The sequence below is a fragment of the Coregonus clupeaformis genome, unplaced genomic scaffold (genome assembly GCF_020615455.1).
Source record: "Coregonus clupeaformis isolate EN_2021a unplaced genomic scaffold, ASM2061545v1 scaf0293, whole genome shotgun sequence".
Taxonomy (NCBI): Eukaryota; Metazoa; Chordata; class Actinopteri; order Salmoniformes; family Salmonidae; genus Coregonus; species Coregonus clupeaformis.
This window is the reverse complement of record NW_025533748.1, coordinates 188,923-211,014: the sequence shown is the minus strand read 5'-3', so window position 1 is coordinate 211,014 and position 22,092 is coordinate 188,923. Positions and strand designations below refer to the sequence as shown.

At 42.8% G+C, this 22,092-nt stretch overlaps 2 protein-coding genes across 3 annotated transcripts; both read right to left on the bottom strand.

The window, feature by feature from the left end:
* Positions 1 to 319: 319 nt before the first annotated feature.
* Positions 320 to 6,563, bottom strand: LOC121568740 (MAPK regulated corepressor interacting protein 2-like). Its single transcript, XM_045214656.1, has 5 exons — positions 6,035 to 6,563; positions 5,639 to 5,708; positions 4,293 to 4,435; positions 2,446 to 2,562; positions 320 to 800 (listed from the first exon to the last, which is right to left on the bottom strand). The coding sequence occupies exons 1-5, from the start codon at positions 6,087 to 6,089 to the stop codon at positions 730 to 732; spliced, it is 456 nt and encodes a 151-aa protein (XP_045070591.1). The 5' UTR covers positions 6,090 to 6,563; the 3' UTR covers positions 320 to 729.
* LOC121565814 (glycerophosphodiester phosphodiesterase 1-like) lies at positions 6,473 to 21,732 on the bottom strand. 2 transcript variants are annotated; one of them, XM_045214654.1, is made up of 7 exons: positions 21,548 to 21,732; positions 21,070 to 21,456; positions 20,393 to 20,568; positions 16,752 to 16,857; positions 8,601 to 8,693; positions 7,988 to 8,199; positions 6,473 to 7,621 (listed from the first exon to the last, which is right to left on the bottom strand). In XM_045214654.1, exons 2-7 carry the CDS (start codon positions 21,328 to 21,330, stop codon positions 7,474 to 7,476), a joined length of 996 nt encoding a protein of 331 aa, XP_045070589.1. In that variant the 5' UTR covers positions 21,331 to 21,456; positions 21,548 to 21,732; the 3' UTR covers positions 6,473 to 7,473. The 2 variants fall into 2 exon arrangements, with proteins under 2 accessions (XP_045070589.1, XP_045070588.1); XM_045214653.1 differs by having other exon boundaries at positions 21,070 to 21,732.
* Between the last annotated feature and the right edge of the window lie 360 nt (positions 21,733 to 22,092).

Sequence of the window (22,092 nt, the reverse complement as noted above, 5' to 3'; positions counted from 1 at the left end):
CCAACCAATCAATTTGTTCCCGACTACCTCTGGAGGTGGTACTATGAATGCAGCATGACTACCTCCGGAGGTCAGGAAGATCTGATCACAATCCCTTCTTTTTAATTGTCTATACCTGTCTAAAAATGTGGGCTAAATCAGAATGTGGACAAGATCAGGATGCATGTTAGCTTCAGGTATAAACAGGGATCAGTTCTCTCCATGTAGCCAAGCAATGAATCACTGCTGTTTGACATCAGTGACACCCTGTGTAGAGCTATGGCATTGCAAGCCACATCCAAACTCCAATTGAGTGAAAAATAAATCTCACCAGCGCACATCTTGAAAACACATCTTTACTGCGTTTTTAAAGTAGTACAGACATTTTGACATCTTAGGCCACAGTGTTGGGTTGATGAGATGGAGAATAACCACAAATTCAAGACTTGCATCTTCCAGGTAGCTGCCCAAGCAGACAGCGTTGGTTGGTTAGTTGGTTGTACTGTTTCTGTTAGAAGGTAAAAGAGTTCAGGCGAGGGGTTGCCATGGCTACGTCATCGCCAGCGTCCCAGCGCTGCTCTCGAGTAATGCCCATCGTCATCCCATATTTCCACACCTCTGGAGAAGACCCACACCTGCTACCAGGTGTACTAGGCTCCAACCTGGTTGAGCCCCCCTCTCACCCCAACCTGCAGGCCCCTCCATAAGGCCCTCTCCTCTGGCCGCTGGGGCCCCAGGTGGTGGAGCCCATCAGGACAGGTTGTCGATGTTGGCCAGGAAGCGCTGGGCCCACCACTCATCCAGATCGATGGGCACAAAGTCTGGGGACGGGGAAAAGAAGGGAGTTAGAGGAGGTCTCAAACATTGGGTTATGGTGCGGCAGTATTCACTTATGGTGCAACAGCATTAATAAGTGGACCTCAACTTTTTTGTAGGGTGATGATGTGAACAAAGTTTAGAAGTACATAATTGGAACAGGTCAAACATTGATGGTGACTATATTTTAGAAAACTAAAGTAAGAATTCAGTGGTGAAATTACTTAAAAAGGTCCAATGCAGCTGTTTTTATCTCAATATTAAATCATTTCTGGGTAACAATTAAGTACCTTACTGTGGCTGTTTTCAATTAAAATGGTCGAAGAGAAACAAAAATAGCAAGAATTTTGCTAGGACTGTCTGGGAGTTGTCTGAGTGGGGAGGGGAAAACTGAAAATTAGCTATTGGCAGAGAGGTTTGGAATTCTCTTTCTTATTGCTCTATTAACTAATTTACCGCCTGATGTTGTCACCAGGCAGGCCAAAACAGGCTGCAATTTCAGGGAGTCTTTTCTCATAATATTCACAATTTCGACTGCACTGGGCCTTTAAGACCACGAACAGTGACTACTCAGAGGTCCTATTAGAACATTCCCAATGTTCCTCAATATGACTTTCCCAATTTTCCCCAATATGACATTCCCAATCAGTGTTCTCCAATAAGACTTTTCCCTATATCACTTTCCGAATGTTCCCCAATATGACGTTCCCAAAACGCCTCTTCTCACTGCTAAGAATGAAGACACGATGACTGACAACCCTCCATCACACTGGTTTATGTGGTGGCAGTGCTGTGACCCAACTAGGCCAGGGAGCCCTAGCTCTAATCCCTAACACACACAGATGTGACCTGCTGTCCAGGTGACCAAAAGAAGGTGCATCTTTCCATTACGACACATGCCAATGGTGCATGGTAGCGCATACTTTTAGAATTCTTCATAATAACAGAATATTATTAGGGGGTGCTTTTATAGTCCTGTTTCACTGTACAAGTGGGTAACTTTTACAAGTGTGAGGTGTGAAATAGAAATGTGTTTTTTGCATATCCCACTCCCCCTGAGACACCCTCGGAGAGTGGGATCACAGCCAGGGGATCAGCCATTATTGACGGGGACCCTGTAACAAACACTTAATTACGCAGTACTAATTTTAAAAACAATGGGCTACCTAAAAATACATGATAAAAATGAGGCCTCAATGCTCTCCCTGTCTACTATGGCCACACTTAGGTCAGTCAGTGGTTTAAATATACCAGGCATTGGACACCCTGTTCCTCCCTCTGATCTTCTGGACCAGTTTTTATCATTAGAGTCCCTTTAGATTACTGTCACCTGGATTCATTCAGCCTGATCACTTATGGAAGAAGGGACAATGAGTAGCAGAACAATGTTACAGCGCCTCACACTACAATGTGTAACTACAGTAGTTACATTGGTGTGACTACTGACAAATATTCAGACAAATTGAGAGACATTTTGGGAAAATGTGGATGATGGGAGAGAAAAAGAGGAAGGTGTGAAAAGTAAGGACAGAGGAAGTGGTGTAGTGTCAGGGAAATGTGATGAGCGGGAGAGAATGGAGAACAGATCCAGTGAATGAGTGTTTAAGGGATGAGACTAGAGGAGGAAGGTAAACTCAGGTCAGGACTCACTCTTCATGGCTGGGCTGGGGCTGGTCTCTGAATACTGCACTGGTCCCTGAGCACTGGCACTTCCTGTCTCGTCACTGGCTCCTCCCTCCTCCACCTGCTGCACTACCTCCTGCCAGGCTGCAACAGGAACACACAGACACAACCTGGATTCATGCAGCCTTCAGTAGAATTGAATGTAGCTTCCTTGGGTTTTCATAGAAATCTATAGATTGTTCTTAGACATGCTTTAGTTTAACATTGCGAAGTGTGTGTCAGAACATCAATATGCATATAGTACATCTTTACTATGAATTATAAACTGGGTGGTTCCAGCTCTGAATGCTGATTGGCTGACAGCCGTGGTATATAAGACCGTATACCATGGGTATGATAAAAAAAAATGTTTACTGCTCTAATTACGCTGGTAACCAGTTTATAATAGCAATAAGGCACCTCAGGACTTTGAGGTATATGGCCAATATACCACGGCTAATGGCTGTAACCATCAATATGCATATAGTACATCTTTACAATTAAACATACACCAGCATGCAACAAAATACTACCAGTAGAAACAAAGAAGAAGAATACACAAATATGAAAGCAGACAGCGATATAGTCAAAATTGGTTAACATACAATGGGGGGAAATTCACCCTAAGAGTCAGTCAGGCTAAAACATTTTGCAGCTTAAAATGTGTAAAAAGGAAATAACATTTGACCAACAGTAGTCCTGTCATGTCACACCCACAGTGTAAGGTCCAGTAGGGCAAATGTTACAAAGCATTCTGCGTTTGAAACTATGTTTTAAATAATGCACTCTGTCATGTGGATTTATGAGCGTTAAGTCAACTGGAATTAATGGCCAATCTTATCTCACTAGTCCAAATCATTCAAGTACTAATGTAATAAAATCATAAGTCAAAATTCAAAATGCGATAGCGTGTGGTAATCAAAATTAACCGGTGTTGAGGAATGAATGACTGAATAAATGACTGAATGATAAAGGCAAGTTTGCGTTACTATCATTTTACTTAAACATGCTCATGGTGAAGGCAAGATGGAGATACCATATTAATTATCCAATCCTTTCAGATCTATGATAGGCACCTTTCACCATATGGACCTTCACATGACTTACAAGTGTTGAACCAACATGTTTTCTAATGTTACTGGGTGTAATTGTAGTGGCCTAAAATGTGTATTTACTGGTTAATGATCCTGTAAAACTTGTTGCAATCCCCATTTCTAGAACCTCTCTGTAGAAAGCCTAGTAGGAGCAGGGCCTGCTTTTTGTCCTTGTTCACTCTGAGCAAGGTTATGTAGTTAATGTGCTTCCATTACAAACTTTCAGTTGGAACGACCTAGTGTGTCACATGGGCAAGGGAGAAATTACTTAAGAAGTTACACGCTGTTTGGCTGGGTAGGTTAGGGTTAATGTTGAAATACAGTATTTTTAAATGAGCTTACTGTGTAGAGTTCCACTTAGGCACAAAAAAATACTAGTGTCTTCGTTCAATTACACTCTGCAGACTAACTCAGTGATTATAAACACATATTTTGAGAAGCCATTGTGTACTACTTTCATTGGAGGCAGAGTAGATCATTTATACACGATGGTGCTGGCAGAGGTCTTCAATTTGGGTGTGAGGGTAGTGGAACTCCAGGCAGCTCCCTGAGCTGTGTGCCTGCTATCACTGGTATCAGTGTCAGTGCAGCTGTGCTGCTGAGCCTGGGAGGGGAGACTAACTTCTGCTCCAACCATGACCCTCACCCTGCCTGTAACTGGGTGGGAGAACACTGGGAGGGAGTGGTAGAGGAGAGGTCCTACTGTCATTTATATATTTCTATGGTCTCTCACTCCTTTACCTTCATAGATAAACTTGACATTCTCCTGGTGTACAGCAGTAAAGCCCTCGTTGGGCTGGGGGTCCACCTGTAGAAGAGTTGGTGGGGTGTGGTGGTACTTCTTCCCGTTCAGGTGGTTAAACACTATCTTGGGTGCAGGAGAGCTGCAGGACAAAAAAAGATGGGCTTAAACATGAAGCACTTGTTGATTTATTTTAAGTCTACACACAATATACCTATAGACCTATAGTAAATATGACATGATGTAATGTTCTCTAAACAGAGTTTCTCTTAGGCATGTTTGCTACAGTAGTTAAAAAGGTGTCATAAATTACTCTGACTCTGCTCTCTCTCAATCATTAATTCATGACAAATGGATTAAAATGTATGTTTCACTTTGAGCAAGGACTAGCTAGATGGGAAGTCAGCCAACTGAACCACATCGGTTACCATACCTCTGAACACAGTAAGGTTTCTATGGTGATTACGAAAGCCCACATGATAAGAAAGCGGGATTGGAGGATGCCATGATGGATATGTGGCAGATTGTGCTTCTTGCTTCTCTCCTCGATCAGGACCAAATTAGCAGTGGAAAAAGTACTCAATTGTCATACTTGAGTAAAAGTAAAGATACCGTAATAGAAAATGACTCAAGTAAATGTGAAAGTCACCCAGTAAAATACTACTTGAGTAAAAGTCTAAAAGTATTTGGTTGTACATATACTTAAGTATCAAAAGTAAATATAATTGCTAAAATATACTTAAGTATCAAAAGTAAAAGTATAAATAATTTCAAATTGCGTATATTAAGCAAACCAGACGCAATTTTTACTTAAGTACTTTACACCACTGCAAATTAGTGAAATATTGCTAAAAATATGACACACGCCTTATTGTTGCTGTTTATTTGATACCGGTTATCTTGAAACTTAGTAAACATGTGTGAGTAGACAGCAGAGAGCAACTACCAAGCTAGCATGTTACTCAGCTAGCATGCTCGTGTTGGGACTAGACAGGAACGCTCGTGAGTAACCTTGCTTCCCACACACAAGGTCGTTTCATGTCCCTGTTCAATGACATAAAAGCAGGTGGTTGTGGCTTGGAAAAGACCCGCGAGTGTGTGCCTTGAGATAGAATGTGCCCCATGGATATTCGTTTTTATAGCTAGCTTGCTACTATTACATGCCAACACAGGCGCTCGCGCTACAACAGTGTTGCAAGATGTGACGTTCTGAAACGTTCAGAAAATCCTTCACGGGCTGCAGGTGAAGTTATGCCAAACATCATTACAGTACAATAACAGTAACAGTGCGATTATATGCTAATAACACTGCTAAGCCTATGTACAATGCAATAATAGTACTTACTCTGGTATTGACCAAGTCGTTTGTTTGTGCTTGAAGTCATTTATTTTGTTGTCAATCTGCTGCGTTGGACCTGATATTAAAAAAGGGAATAGATATCAACATTGTACTAAAAAGGAAAGCGTTATCAACATGTTAAGTTAACCATTGAAAACACGAAACGTATGTTACTGCATCTGAATGAAGCCACTTTAATGCATTGGCATCAACATTGGCACATGCATAAACCATGCGCAAAAATACACTCGTGCCACACTGTAAATGTTAACATGTAACAAGTCATGTATCTAACCTCAGAATTACAATGTATCATTACTTTGATGACAGTGTGAGGGAGGGGTCACTTGCACGTTGTTACAAAAGTGTCCGAATCGGTCTCCTTGGATCCACCACACTCACCTGTTCGTCGCTGTGTAACAAGTTTGCTGGGACCTCTTGTAATTGTGTACATCATGTGCTAGCAAAATCCTAGTGAACTTCAGTATGGCACTTTGAAGTGTCCAATATACTTTCCAGGCCGGTTATGTCAGAGGCAAATTGGGTATAGGCACAGTTTATAATGTATACAATCTGTACAATATTTCCTCTCGTGCAATTTCTCGACGCATCCACAATTCAAAAAACAGGTCCGTGTTTTTCACGTTACAGTGGGAAAATTCCGTTTCAAAGTTATTTCTGCATTTCAACTACTAGAATCTTCTGCGCTGCGAACGACTGGTGGAAACTGTTGGGATAACCTACCGCGCATAAACATAACCATGAATCAAGCTCCTCTTTGTCGGTATAAAATCATTCAAGGTGAAAACGTATCTCGAAACAAACCATTCTAGATTGCTACGTTCTCCATAGGCCATGTGGCAAGAGCTGATCGCCTTGCATCCAGTGTGTGAAGAAGTGGGTTGTTGGGGCTGTCGGAGTCGGTGCAATGTCAGATCTGATGAAACAAGGGCTGTCATTGAGCTACAAAGACACTCAACCAACGCAGCTCACACATTTGACAACGCAACACGCCTCCCTCCGTCGTTTAAAGGGACAGTGTCCACCTGACTGTATGGCAGAGGTCAGGCCTGAAGATAGGGGTGCAGCATTGCCCCTGTCATCAACGTTGCTCTCAGATATGAACAAAACAGGAATAAGGTGTACCTCCATCATGTATACACAGTGACCTTACAATGCAATCACATACCCACTACAATACTCACTATTCAGCACCAGTCTGCATGCAAATTAGGACAGGGGATATTTATTTTTTCCAATATTTACAGTGGGCCTACAGTAGTCACAATAAATAACATGGTTTCATAAAGGATACATTGTATATAATAATGTTTTCATTGAGAAATCAAAGATACATGTAAACAAAGAGAGATGTATTTTGTACCATTGTTATAGCAGTGTCATACCATTAATACAATATTAATGAATGTAGCCTAATCTCCTAATGCACTAAAATATCTGTATTAAGATGAAAAATTCAACATGGCAAATGAGCAAATTGTCTGCATTTAGTGGTGTGATGATTGGTCCAAGAGAGTATTTCTGAGATAATGGTGGTATTGCTGGTATAGTATAGTTGTCAAATGAGTGATGATACTGTTTGATCTTCTTTGAGTGTTTGCAGTAAAAACTATTCTGATTAAAAGGGGCAACCTGAACTAGACAATGATCTGCTATGCAGCTATATTGGATGTGTACTGTCCTGTACATTCATACTCCATGTACATATTCCATATGATATTGAGCTCTGAGTCCTTGTACAACTACACTTTATTGTTAGGTAGTACTCTATAACTTTGTGTGTGTTTTGTGTTTGTGTGTGTATACCCTGTCTCTGTCAGTCAGTAGTGAGGCTCACAGTCTTCCCTCAGGCTGTCCGTGATGTAGCTGATCTTCAGGACATCTTGGTAGTACTGTTTATCCACGGCTGTGTTGATGGTCCAGCCCACCACCTCCACCCCTCGCTCTGCCCAGTACTGAACATAGTCCCTGTAGAGAGGGATAGATGAGGGGAGTGGAGACATGTTGGGTCAGTGGTCAGGGTATCAATGTTTGTTTCAATATTTCAACAAACATCAATATATTATATGAATACAGACAATATATGTTATCTGACAATAGGATACAATTGTCCCAATTTTGACCTTCCTCTGATATTAACAAGCAATGATGTGTTCATTAGAGCACACTGTATGTAGCAAAACGTTTTGCAACGGAAAACAAAAATTAGAGTTTCCTGTTGAATAAGTCCAGGTAGTCCCTCCCAGTTTCAGAGCATTTTATTCAATTTCCTCCTTACTGAACACAACCCATGTAACAAACTCACGCCGAGCCACGGCGGTTAGTATTACTCACAGGGAGATGAAGTCCTTCTGCATGAGGATGGCTGAGACACCACACAGGTTCCACAACAGGTGGTGGTGGGCCCAGTCCAGCAGCACGTCCAAAACTCCCAGCCAGTAGTGCGTCCACGCTGACAGGGAACGGGGCGTGCCATCGCCGTAGCGACTAAGGCTCCAGGGCCGGTGGGTCAGGGCTGTGACCACCCCAGGGTCCGCCTGACGCATCTGGAGGAGTTGACCGATGAGGAGGTCAGAGGTGGTGTTATGGTTATGACGACACTGATAACACTGTTGTAATAACACATTCATACAGTGTGTAACTAGCCTGGACCCAGACCTGTTTGCCAACGGTTGTTTTCAGGCCAAACATGACAATGACTGTAGGAGTTGGCAAAACACTACAAACAGATCTGGGCCAGACTGGTGCTAAACTGCACACTAGAGGAAAAACACTACTATAATGAATAGAAGATGACTTAATGTGCACATAGATGTCTCAATTCATATTTACGGTTGAATTTTTACGTTTTTTGCATATAGTAGGGATATGTTGTGTGTTACTGAGTTTAAATGTTGTTTTCGAACAAACTTAAATCTCAAATGAGCAGAGATGTTGCAAAGGTTACCTTGTAGATTACTTTAGGTTGAAAGGAGCAGACAATGCTGGAGTTGTAGAGGACAGGGTGTTTCTGATACATCTCCCCTAGGGCTGCAGCTGCCTGGTGGAGAGAACATCTACATTACTTACTGTCAAACTACATGCAGTGCAACACAAAAACACGTGGGCGGCAGGTGGCCTAGTAACCGAAAGGTCACTGGTTTGAATACCCGAGTCGACAAGGTGACAAATCTGCCGATGTACCCTTGAGCAAGGCACTTAACCCTAATTTGCTCCAGGGGTGCCGTACTACTATGGCTGACCCTGTAAAACAACACATTTCACTGCACCTATCCTGTGTATGTGACAGTACAACACATGATATATCATGGCTACTCAACTACTATTTGAGAAGGTCCAGTCACACCCCTCTTGTTGGCGGAAATAAAATGTAGCAGTTTTAAGCTAATTTCCTGCAATTCTACACATTTTGCCATGGGGCGGAGAGAAAATTGTGCAGTTTTAAAGCAGATTTTCTGCACTTCTACACATTTTGCCATGTCACCTGAGTGAGTCAACAAAAATCTATGGGGGCCCCCTGGGGGTAAAGGCTCCTGGGCACAATCTGGCCATGATAACTACAAGATCAATATAGCTAGTTAGCCTAACTTACCTACCTAGCTAACATGGGCTAGTTGATCAACTGGACATTTCTGACAGGTTATAAATAGCTCTCTGAAATTACAACTCTCAACTGTATTAAATTGAAAGCCAGAGTTTTTTTTTTTTTTTTTGGGACCCGCGCTCCGTATTGACCCCATTCTGGGTCCAGATCTGGACCACAGTCCGCCTGTTGGAGTATGGCTGTGATATATGATGATCTTAATATGATGATCTTATTGTCAGCAAGTGGCATCTTATTTAAGGCCCAGTGGAGTGAAAATTCTGTTTCCTGTGTTTTATATTGTACAACATCTGATGAAACTAACACTGTAAAAGTGTGAAAAAATGTGATCAGTGTTATTTCCTGATAGTTGCTGGTTGAAAATACAATTTTAATGGAAATGTGTTACAGTAAGGTACTTAATTGTTACCCAGATTTGTTTAAATATTGATATAAAAATGGCTGCATTGGGACTTTAATACTATAAAACACTAAAGGGCAGTTTGTTGGACACAGATTAAGCCTAGTCCTGGACTAAAAAAGCTCAATGGAGAATCTCTATTGAAAATCATTTTTATGGGCCTCCCGAGTGGCGCATTGGTCTAAGGCACTGCATCGCAGTGCTAGAGGCGTCACTACAGACCCTCAGACACATTGGTGCAGCTGGCTTCCGGGTTAAGCGGGCAGGTGTTAAGAAGCGCGGTTTGGCGGGTCATGTTTCGGAGGACGCATGACTCGACCTTCGCCTCCTGAGCACGTTGGGGAGTTGCAACGATGAGACAAGATTGAAATTGGGGAGAAAAAGGGAGTATTAGGCTTAATCTGTGTCCGGGAAAATGCCTCTAGAGTATTGAATTATTTTTGACTGCTTTGGTCCTCCATACACAGTAAATTCCATAGTGTTAAATATGCAGTGTCAAAGTACATTGACTCTTACAGAGTTATTACTACAACAGTTGGAGTAAGATACCGCCCAGTGTTGGTGAAAAAGTACGTTGTTAAAAGACGCAGTGTCAGACGTACTCTGGAAAGCTCCGCCCACCTACGACTCGTCTCAAACGGACCACACATTTTCACGGCGCCATTTTCTTCATGTGGAATGACTGCGGTAAGTTTCTCCTAAGCGACTATACACACATTATTTGTCATTTTAACAGAAGCAGCATTTAAGAATTACTTTATATCGTTGCTAACAGTGCACTCTAGTTGGTTTTAGGTCTTAAAATGTCGAATTTTAAAAAGGCTAACGTTAACATGTTGTGACTGACTTCTGTCCAGTCCATGTGCCAGCAGTATTAAGCTAACGTTAATTAACATTAACTGACGAACATAACGTTCAAACTAGACAATGTCAGCCCGATTTATTGTAAGTTATGTTAATACAACGTGGAGGGGGATTGTGTACTTCTTGTTAACGTTCAGATATTACAGGAACATAGCAAAGACTAAGGGGAGTTGGCTAAACTAGCTACAGTTAGCTACGTTAGCTTGACTGGCTAACTATGTGCGGGTGGCATGGATTTATTATGTTAACGGGCGGGTAGACATTAACCTTGGACACTGCTTAAGCGGTGTGCCTTTATTTTTTCCTGGATATTATACAAAATGACTTTCGGGTTTCAAAGCAGCAGCAGTACTGTTAAAATACTTAAGCACTATCTTAGCACACACTTATGGTGTAACGTTTAGCTAACATTATTCAATTCAATGTTATTTATATTGTCAAATCATAACAAGAGTTATCTCAAGACACTTTACAGACAGAGTAGGTCTAGACCACACTCTATAATATACCAAGACCCAACAATTGCAGTAATTGTGCGGGCAAGGGGCGGTAACATTAATGTTACAAGGATGAAAATCAGACGTTATCCTTTTTAATGTGTTTGACAGTAACTTCAATTTAACTGGCCATTTCTGCAAAAGTGCTGATCATTTCTCAGCACTTTGGTGGCTTGAAACAATATTTTTTCTTATATTTGAGGAAATACTGCTAAAATAAGACCATCAACTTTTTAACTGTGAGAAATTGTACTGATACTATTTGCAGGAGCATGCTGCTTAAAGCTAAACTTGGAGATGTCCAAAATTTGTCAGAATAACTGAGCCAAATCTGAAAGACTTTTTGATTGCAGGTAAGAATTTGACAATGTTAGTAATAACTGTCTGAATTTAGCTGTTTAAAATTGATATACTGGAATATTCCTAAAATGATGGGACATGTTAAGTTCTCAGGTTTTTGGAACTGGTCCATTTTTGTACGTCTAAATTTCTTCTGTTTTGCCCTTGGTAACTACACTTTAATTGTGGATGCATTGCTTAAGGTATAGTTATGATGCTACAAAAAAAACATTTTAATCACTTAATAGTGTTTGTTTAAAACCTATTTTATAGGGTAAGGTAGGTGTACACAGTGAAATTATTATATAAATAATGATTTACTTTTGTTTACACAAGCTTTTATCCCTGTTTTTTCTAGCATTTGCAAAGTTTGGTGTCCCAGCTGTAACAGAAGGTGTGAAAATTGTTGACAGTTCAGGGACTGAATTGGATGATGATGTTTTTGAGGATATTATAAAGGATCCCTCAACTGGGGTGCTAACCATCAAATATGACTCAGGTTTGTTTCAGTTAATTAGACTAATTAATGAATACGTTATTTCTTTGTTTTATGAAGTTCATGGTGTCTATTATTGCAGAAAGCTTCCATCCACAAGTGAGCTTGAAGAACTCTTGCTGGCAGCTGATCCTCCTGAGGATGGCACTGAATTGGATGTTGACTTTGGTAAGATGCTTGTAAGCCTACCTTTTGTGTTGTATTGCAATATCAACATTATGTGTAAACATTTAAATATCAACATAATACTAAGAAGCTGGATCTGTGAAAGATTTACGAGTACGTTCTGTAGCAGTATATTGAACAAAACTTTTGAGATTTGACTCAGCCCTGTGGATGTTTTAGTTAGAGAACTTCTTGTGATGTAGAACTGCTGTCTGTCTGGGGGTCTTTTGTAAAGAAAACAACGTAACTGAAGTGTGTTAACATTGAACTTGTGTTGTTACAGGTTGGGACAGTGATCTGTCATCGGTTTTACTGCTTATACACCTGATTCCACCCTCCGCTCAGGGTCGGAAGAGACCAGGAAAGGTTTCCGCATCCCAAGCAGAGAAACATCTTGTGGTATTCAAGAAGGTTTGTATTTTTTCTAATTTGTGGTATGAACACCTAATATTAGGCTACAAGTATTCATTCAATATTCATATTCAATAAGAGTAGTGTATTGGCTCTTTCTGCATATTCTACAACTACTTGGCCATTAACTACAGTTTTCCCTCATTTGTCTTCGCAGACCGGAACAAACATTCAAGAGCATCTCGATGCCATCACTACTAGCGCTCAGCCCTATCTCCTAGCTGTTGGAGTTAAGAAGAATGCAATCCACCAGTTCTTCATCATTATCGACAAGAATGCCATACCTTGCAGGTCAACCTCTTCTCTTGTTGCTTTTGACGAACTATTTAAGTTACATTTTGTGTTTGGCACATCCTACAACACCATGCTCCACAACATGTACACTTTCATCCAAACTACAGTGTACAGCATCGATGCTGGCAAGGTCAAAGAGAGCCCTCGTGTTGCTGAAATCAGGGCGAGGTTACTTCATTAGTGCTTGAAGTTTCTCCTCGAACATGAAGTGTTTTGTTTGTCAGGCTGAGTTATCGAGTTCAAATATGCTTGTTAGGCATTTACGATTAGTTCACGGTTACTTGCCTGGAAAAATCTCCGGCTTAAATGTGCTCAGACTGGATGTGGCTGTGCGTTTGGTACGTTTTCTGGTTTTAGGAAACATTTAAACACAAAACACACTGAGTATATTGACCAACAGGTTGACCCTGATGTTTATTTAAGCAGCATTGGAGAGGCAGTGACCACTAATGTAGAGGAGACAGCTACAACGTCACGGACAGTTAATGAACACGAGGTAGCCACATCTACTCTGTTGAAAAAGTCCAACAGGAGCACTCTAGATATGTGTGCCTCTGCTGTTACACAACTAAAAGCAGCTGGATTAAGTCAATCTACTGTAAATAGTTTTGTTTCCTCCATGGAAGAAGTGTTTTTTGAGATTCAAAGTCAAGCTACAGATGCAGCTTTGCAGTGCTTATCTCCACAGGAAACTGAAAATAAGAACAGAATAGAACAATCTTTGCAAAAGTTGGAAAACCCTTTCACACCCTTAAATTCAGAAGCTAAACGAAATAAACACTTCAAAGAGAAATGGGGAATCGTAGAACCTGTTGAAAAGGTGCTTGGCACAAGATTTGACAGCAGAAGAAACAAAACAACTGGGACATACGATCAGGTCGTTGTAACTGACAAGTTTGCATATATTCCTATTTTAGAAACACTAAAGGCCATTTTTCAAAACCCAGAACTTGCAGACATGTTCAAGCCCAGGCACATGCCCAAGGAAGGTGTGTATGCAGACTTGAGAGATGCCGCCTATTTTAAAAAAAGTCCCTTATTCTCTATAGAAAAAGATGCCATACAGATCCAGCTATTTTATGACGACTTTGAAACAGCAAACCCCTTGGGGTCTAAAAAGGGTATACACAAATTAGGTGCTATATACTTTACATTAAGGAATTTTCCCCCAATCTTTAATTCATCATTGATAAATATTCATTTGGGTGCTCTTTTCCATGCGCAGGACATCAAGCGTTATGGTTTTAATTTGATACTTGAGCCACTTGTCAGTGATCTTAAAGTACTCGAGACAGAGGGACTTAAAGTTCCCAGATTGAAAGATGTGATTCACGGTACCATAGTTCAGGTCACTGGTGATAATCTTGGGTTGCATGGTTTATTTGGCTTTGTGGAGTCATTTGGGGCAAGGTATTGTTGTCGTTTCTGTCTCCTTGAGAAAGATTGTTTTCAAACTGTGTTCTGTGAAGATGATCCAAAAGTTGTACTACGAACTATCGAGATGCACAAACTGCACTGTCAAACTTTACAAACAGATCCTACACTACCTCATATCTATGGTGTCAAACGCATTTGTCTGCTGAATTCACTACAGTATTTTAATACAGCCAACAATTTTTCTGTAGATATAATGCACGATATTTTAGAAGGAGTTGCTCAGTTTGAAGTCAAACTTGTCCTGCAGTACATTAAGGAAAACTTCCTAAATGCTGAACAACTGGCTGGTAGAATACATGCTTTTGACTATGGATACAATCAGCAGCGAAACCGATCCACCTAGAGTAAAGTTGTTTGATGGAAGTAATGATTTGGGGTTGAATGCTATACAGTCTTGGTGCTTATTACGTAATATGCCTTTGCTATTTGGTGATTTAATACAGTCAGATGACCAGCACTGGCATCTTCTACTTTTGCTTCTACACATTGTTAACATTGTATTTTCCCCAGTCCTTACAGAAGGCATGACCATTTACCTCAAACATTTAATCATTGATCATCATCAGCTCTTCAAGCAGTTGTTTCCTGCAATCAATCTCTTACCAAAGCATCACTTCATGATTCATTACCCTCGTAATATAAAAAACATCGGCCCAGTTCTGCACATGTGGTGCATGCGTTATGAAGCTAAACATAATTTTTTTAAGAAGCAATTAAAAAGCTTTAAAAATGTAACAAAAACATTAGCCAAAAAGCACCAAAGTTGTATGGCAATGTATCGAGAGTCCTTTAGCAAGGAAAGATTAACTTTAGGTTCGGGGAAGATGGTAACACTTAGTGAGCTCAAAGAAGGTCCCGAGATTGCTTTAAAATGTGGGTCTGTATTGTCTACCAGTGTGTTTTCTGCCAAGTGGATCAAACATCATGGTACAGAGTACCGCCGTGACTTCATTATCTGTACTGAGGTAGCATTTGAGATGCCTGTATTTTGTAAAATCAAAATTATTGCTGTGAAAGATGACTGTGTATTGCTCTGTGGAAAACTGATGGAAACAGTGTGTTTTGATTACCATTACTATGCCTTTAAGGTCAGGATGCATCCAGACAGGGTTCAAAAGGTGATCAACATTACTGAACTGTGTTACTTTAAACCTTTTGATGTTCAAATGAAGTATGGAACGACAGATTCCTCCTTGTATGTTGTTCCCCTATTGCCATTTTATGGAAACCTAAGGTCAATGTTTTAAAAAGGGATTTGTATTCTTAATATATTTTAGCCTGACATAGTTGAGCTGTTAATAAAATTTGAAATGCATTATTTTGTGGTAAGTTGTGATTTTTACTCACTTAATGGAGTATTTGGTGTAATTTGACACTAAAAAAGTGTAAAATGAATAATGCTGAGATTTATTTCCGTGACACTATACGGTGTTAGAATTTGACTCTATTTGAGCTTGTTTTTTCACTGCAAGATAGTCAATTATCAACACAATAGTGTGTAACATCAACACTTATCAGAGTTATTTTAACCTTGAGTGTCAACTCCATGCAGTGTTAAACTGGACTGGAATCAAACTCAATCAGAGTTGATTTGTTATTTTAGAAGAGTAAATGATTAACTCTTCCAAGGGTAATATTTACACTCTCCAGTGTTATTTAACCTTTAGTGTAAAATTAAAATAACACTATTCAGTGTAGCGAGTGTTAAGAATTTTTTACTCTATTTAGAGTTAATTTAACTCTAAAATGTTAACACTATGAAAAGAGTCAAATTAACACTATTTCAGGGTGGGACCATATACACTCAGAAATAGTGTTAAATTTAACTCTTTAAGTGTTACTTTAACACTTCAAAATTTACTGTGTATATAATGAGGTCTGTAGGTGACTTTGGCAAATCTAACGCGAAGGTCGAAGGATAGTGAGTCACATTGCAAGGGGGGTTGAATTCCTTTCAGACCCACTGTCTGAGGCAGCTGTGAGTTTCTTTATGACCAGTCTCTGTGGTAGGGATTCCTATGTTACTGCCTTAAACAGCTGGGTTTTAACTTAATCTCGCTATAAACTCACAGTTTCCTACCATTTCACCTTAAAATTATGTGGTTGTCATTCAAAGTGCTGTTGGATGGTGTATACCAGTGTTTCCCAACCCTGGTCCTCGAGTGCCCCCAACAGTACACCTTTTCCTTGTAGCCCTGGACAAACACACCTCATTCAGCTCATTGAGGGCTTGATGATTAGTTGACAAGTTGAATCAGGGTTACAATAAAAATGTATACTGTTTGGGGTACTGGAGGACCAGGGTTGGGAAAATCTGGTGTATACTGTAGTGAAGCCCTAAGTCTTAAAGCTTTATAGCAGTGATTCCACCTACTGCCTAGAGGGCCCTGTCCAGAAACAACCCCTATAGCCTACCCACTAGACACCTGTGAAGAACTGAGTGTAAGCAATATGGTAAACATTTTACAGAGCCAATCAGAAGACAAGATGGAGCTATCACCATATTGTTTAGACCTATATCCAATCCTCTCAGATCTCCAGTTGTATCTAGGGAGTAGGGGCTAGGGGTTGTTTCTGGACAGGGCCAATACCTTATCAGGTTGATCTTTGACATCAAAGAAGATGGTCAGCTGGTGGTTGATGCATTCCTCCACTGCCTCCTGAAGCGTTGGCACCCTCTCCCCCTTGAACTTCTCCCTGGAGACACACAAAGGCCAGCGGGGACACACAAACGTTTGTACTGCTGCTATATTTGAGACACCACCACTAGGTCTATATCTGGCCTCGTACCATTCACAGTTCACACTCCCCACCAGTGTATTTTCAGTCATTCTGACTCTGTCCTGCTTGAACTCCAACTGAACTCATGAACTCACTGATCACACATGGGGCCATGTTTACTATGCATTTGCACCAGGTGCTGATCCTACCAGTGTTTGCTGATCTAAAGGAACTGAACAGGTGTAATCCATATGGTGGAAGCTCATCACCATAATATGGGTCACACCAATTTATTTTCTTTTTAGATCTGCTAACACTGAAGGCGTAACATTCAGGTCAGGGTCATGTTCACTAGGCTATACAACAGAAAATGTTTTGCAATGGAAAACAAAACCAAGCATTTCTTATTGGTCCCTCCCCGTTTCAATCCATTTTCTGCCTAATGAAGTTCCTAATGAATAGCTGCCAACAAAGCTGACTTCATCCCAGCCTATGCCAACCTCCAGTCCCTCGACTTCCTGGCGCTGACGGAAACATGGATCACCACTGAAAACACTGCTACTCCTACTGCTCTCTCCTCGTCTGACCATGTGTTCTCACATACCCCGAGAGCATCTGGTCAGAGGGGTGGTGGTACAGGAATCCTCATCTCTCCCAAGTGGACATTCTCAATTTTTCCCCTAACCCATCTGTCTATCTCCTCATTTGAATTCCATGCTGTCACAGTCACTAGCCCATTTAAGCTTAATATCCTTGTCATCTATCGCCCTCCAGGTTCCCTTGGAGAGTTCATCAATGAGCTTGACGCCTTGATAAGTTCCTTCCCTGAGGATGGCTCACCCCCTCACAGTTTTGGGGGATTTCAACCTCCCTATGTCCACATTTGACTCATTTCTCTCTGCCTCCTTCTTCCCACTCCTCTCCTCTTTTGACCTCACCCTCTCACCGTCCCCCTACTCACAAGGCAGGCAATACGCTTGACCTCATCTTCACTAGATGCTGCTCCTCTACTAATCTCTCTGCAACTCCCCTCCAAGTCTCTGACCACTACTTTGTTTCCTTTTCTCTCTCGCTCTCCTCCCACACTACTCACTCTGCCCCTACACAGATGGTAATGCGCCGCCGCAACCTTCGCTCTCTCTCTCCCACTACTCTCTCCTCTTCCATCCTATCATCTCTTCCCTCTGCTCAATCCTTCTCCCTCCAATCTCCTGATTCTGCCTCCTCAACCCTCCTCTCCTCCCTTTCTGCATCCTTTGACTCTCTGTGTCCCCTATCCTCCCGGCCGGCTCGGCCCTCCCCTCCAGCTCCGTGGCTTGATGACTCATTGCGAGCTCACAGAACAGAGCTCCGGGCAGCGGAGCGGAAATGGAAGAAAACTAAACTCCCTGCCGACCTGGCTTCTTTTCACTCCCTCCTCTCTACATTTTCTTCATCTGTTTCTGCTGCTAAGGCCACCTTCTACCACTCTAAATTCCAAGCATCTGCCTCTAACCCTAGGGAAGCTCTTTGCCACATTTTCCTCCCTCCTGAATCCCCCCCTCTCTCTCTGTGGATGACTTCGTCAACCACTTTGAAAAGAAGGTTGACGACATCCGATCCTCGTTTGTTAAGTCTAATGACACTGTTGGTCCTGCTCACACTGCCCTACCCTATGCTCTGACTTCTTTCTCCCTCTCTCTCCAGATAAAATCCTGCGACTTGTGACTGCAGGCCGCCCAACAACCTGCCCGCTTGACCCCATCCCCTCCTCTCTTCTCCAGACCATCTCCGGTGACCTTCTCCCCTACCTCACCTCGCTGATCAACTCATCCTTGACCGCTGGTCATGTCCCTTCCGTCTTCAAGAGAGCGAGAGTTGCTCCCCTTCTCAAAAAACCAACACTCGACCCCACTGATGTCAACAACTACAGACCAGTATCCCTTCTTTCTTTTCTTTCCAAAACTATTGAGCGTGCCGTCTTTAGCCAACTCTCTTGCTATCTCTCTCAGAATGACCTTCTTGATCCAAACCAATCAGGTTTCAGGACTGGTCATTCAACTGAGACTGCTCTTCTCTGTGTCACGGAGACTCTCCGCACTGCTAAATCTAACTCTCTCTCCTCTGCTCTTGTCCTTCTAGACCTGTCTGCTGCCTTTGATACTGTGAACCATCAGATCCTCCTCTCCACCCTCTCCGAGCTGGGCATCTCCGGCGCGGCTCACTCCTGGATTGCGTCCTACCTGACCGGTCGCTCCTACCAAGTGGCGTGGCGAGAAGCTGTCTCCGCACCACGCGCTCTCACCACTGGTGTCCCCCAGGGCTCAGTTCTAGGCCCCTCTCCTTTTCTCCCTATACACCAAGTCACTTGGCTCTGTCATATCCTCACATGGCCTTTCATATCATTGCTACGCTGACGATACACAACTAATCTTCTCCTTTCCACCTTCTGATAACCAGGTGGCGAATCGCATCTCTGCATGTCTGGCAGACATATCAGTATGGATGACGGATCACCACCTCAAGCTGAACCCTGGCAAGACGGAGCTGCTCTTCCTCCCGGGGAAGGACTGCCCGTTCCATGATCTCGCCATCACGGTTGACAACTCCGCTGTGTCCTCCTCCCAGAGTGCGAAGAGCCTAGGCGTGACCCTGGACAACACCCTGTCGTTCTCCGCCAACATCAAGGCGGTGACCCGCTTCCTGCAGGTTCATGCTCTACAACATTCGGAGAGTACGACCCTGCCTTACACAAGAAGCGGCACAGGTCCTAATCCAGGCACTTGTCATCTCCCGTCTGGACTACTGCAACTCGCTGTTGGCTGGCCTCCCTGCCTGTGCCATTAAACCCCTACAACTCATCCAGAATGCCGCAGCCCGTCTGGTGTTCAACCTTCCCAAGTTCTCTCACGTCACCCCCCTCCCTCCGCACACTCCACTGGCTTCCAGTTGAAGCTCGCATCCGCTACAAGACCATGGTGCTTGCCTATGGAGCAGTGAGGGGAACGGCACCTCTGTACCTTCAGGCTCTGATCAGTCCCTACACCCAAACGAGGGCATTGCGTTCATCCACCTCTGGCCTGCTGGCTCCCTTCCTCTGCGGAAGCATAGCTCCCCCTCAGCCCAGTCAAAACTGTTCGCTGCTCTGGCACCCCAATGGTGGAACAAGCTCCCTCACGACGCCAGGACAGCGGAGTCACTCACCACCTTCCGGAGACATTTGAAACCCCACCTCTTTAAGGAATACCTGGGATAGGATAAAGTAATCCTTCTAACCCCCCCAAATTGTAAAGTGGTTATCCCACTGGCTATAGGGGTGAACGTACCAATTTGTGAGTCGCTCTGGCTAAGAGCGTCTGCTAAATGACGTTAATGTGCCCTTGAGCAAGGCACTTGACCCTAATTGCTCCTGTAAGTCGCTCTGGTTAAGAGCGTCTGCTAAATGACTAAAATGTAAATGTAAAATGAATATGACCTTGGAGTTCAATGCTTTTGGAACAGGCCCTAACCTTCACTCCCCTGCCAAGCCCACCTAAGCCTGTGTCTGCCCGTGGCGTCCAGCGTCCTGAGCTCTGCCAGACGCAGCGTGCCCAACGCTCCCGTCCCGTTGGTGGTGCGGTCCACCGTCTCATCGTGCATCAGCACTGCCACTCCATCTGCAGTGAAGCCCAGGTCCAGCTCCACCCCTGTGGCTCCATTCCTGCTGGCCTAGAGGAGGGGAGAGAAGGATGAAGCAGGGGGAGGAGGGAGAGAAGGAAGGGATGGAGAGGTGTGTGGAGAAAGACAGGACAGATATAGATCTGAAATGGATAGATAGGCAGCGTAGGGGAGAAGCAGCAGCAGGCTATAAAACCAACTGGGATTGTACTGATCTAGTAGGCCTAGACATTAGCCAAAAGGTAGTTCAAATTAAAGAATAGATAGATACAAAACATTCATGTTCAAGACATTCTAAACTATAACTAACCATGGCAGAATAAGTTAACAAGCTCAATCTCTCGCATGGATTTTGGCCAACAGTGATAATATGAAACGATGTCACAGTACAGACAAGGGATCTCATATGCCTTTCATCAGCCTCTGCTCACTTCACCTGCTGCCCCTAAATCAAATCATTATAGCCTAGTATGCCTACTCATCATTTTATTTGCAGCTACAGCATTAAATAGGTCAGACAGGGTAGATAACTGATGCTTGTCCTTGACTCACCTCTCGGATCGCTGCAATGGTGTTCTCCGGAGCATCGTGTCCCCCTGCCCGGTGCGCAACCACGGGGACGCCGGCGCTCGCAAGACCAGTGGGCCGAAGCACCTGACTCGCCTGGTTAGCGGGCACTTGTGGGAACCGAAACATCACGATAAAGACGTAGATGGATGCGGTGACGGACGATGCTCCAATCGCGCTCCTGGTCCCGAATAGAACCAGCAGAAATACCGCAGAGAAATAAACTTCGTCTCCAATTTGTAACATCGTTTAGAAGCGTTGATTAAAATGTCTCCACTGATAAAATCAATACATCAACCTACTTGACCACCGAATGACAGTTCCTTGCTGCTGAGATTCCAAGTTGAGACCGAGATGCATGTGCTTAGGTAACTACCAGACACAGCAAAAAAAAGAGACTTCAATTAATCATCATTCCAGACACAACCGACTAACTACTTCAGCTTCCCAAAAATATACACACCATATTATTTTGCGCTGGGATGTTGCAGAATCCGAGATTTGAAAGGAGAGCGCATCAGTCGGTTTCTAGTTCATAGTACACACGGATGTAGAGGTCGTTGCTATGGAGAAGTAGAGACGAGGGAGAGGTACCACACTGCCCGGTCTATACTCCTGACAGCTTCAGTCTGAACCATAGAAATACAATGAAATAGAATGACAGAAATATATTCTACATTCCTATAATCTATTTCATTATATTTCTATGGCTAGAGCCATAGTGGAGAGTTTCTGACTGTGGCTATTCACTCATCTATAGATGCTGAACATTACACTGAGGCCAGTTTATTATGTACACCACCCTGTTCACAAAAATGGTTCGCTCCCACAGACATTGAGTCACGTGGCCATGGCTTGCTATATAAAGCAGGCAGACAGGCATCGAGAAATTCAGTTACTGTTTGATAGAACTTTAGAATGGGCAAAAGAAGTGACCTAAGTGACTTTGAGTGTGATATGATCATCGATGCGCGCCGGATCCAGCATCTCAGAAACGGCCAGCCTCCT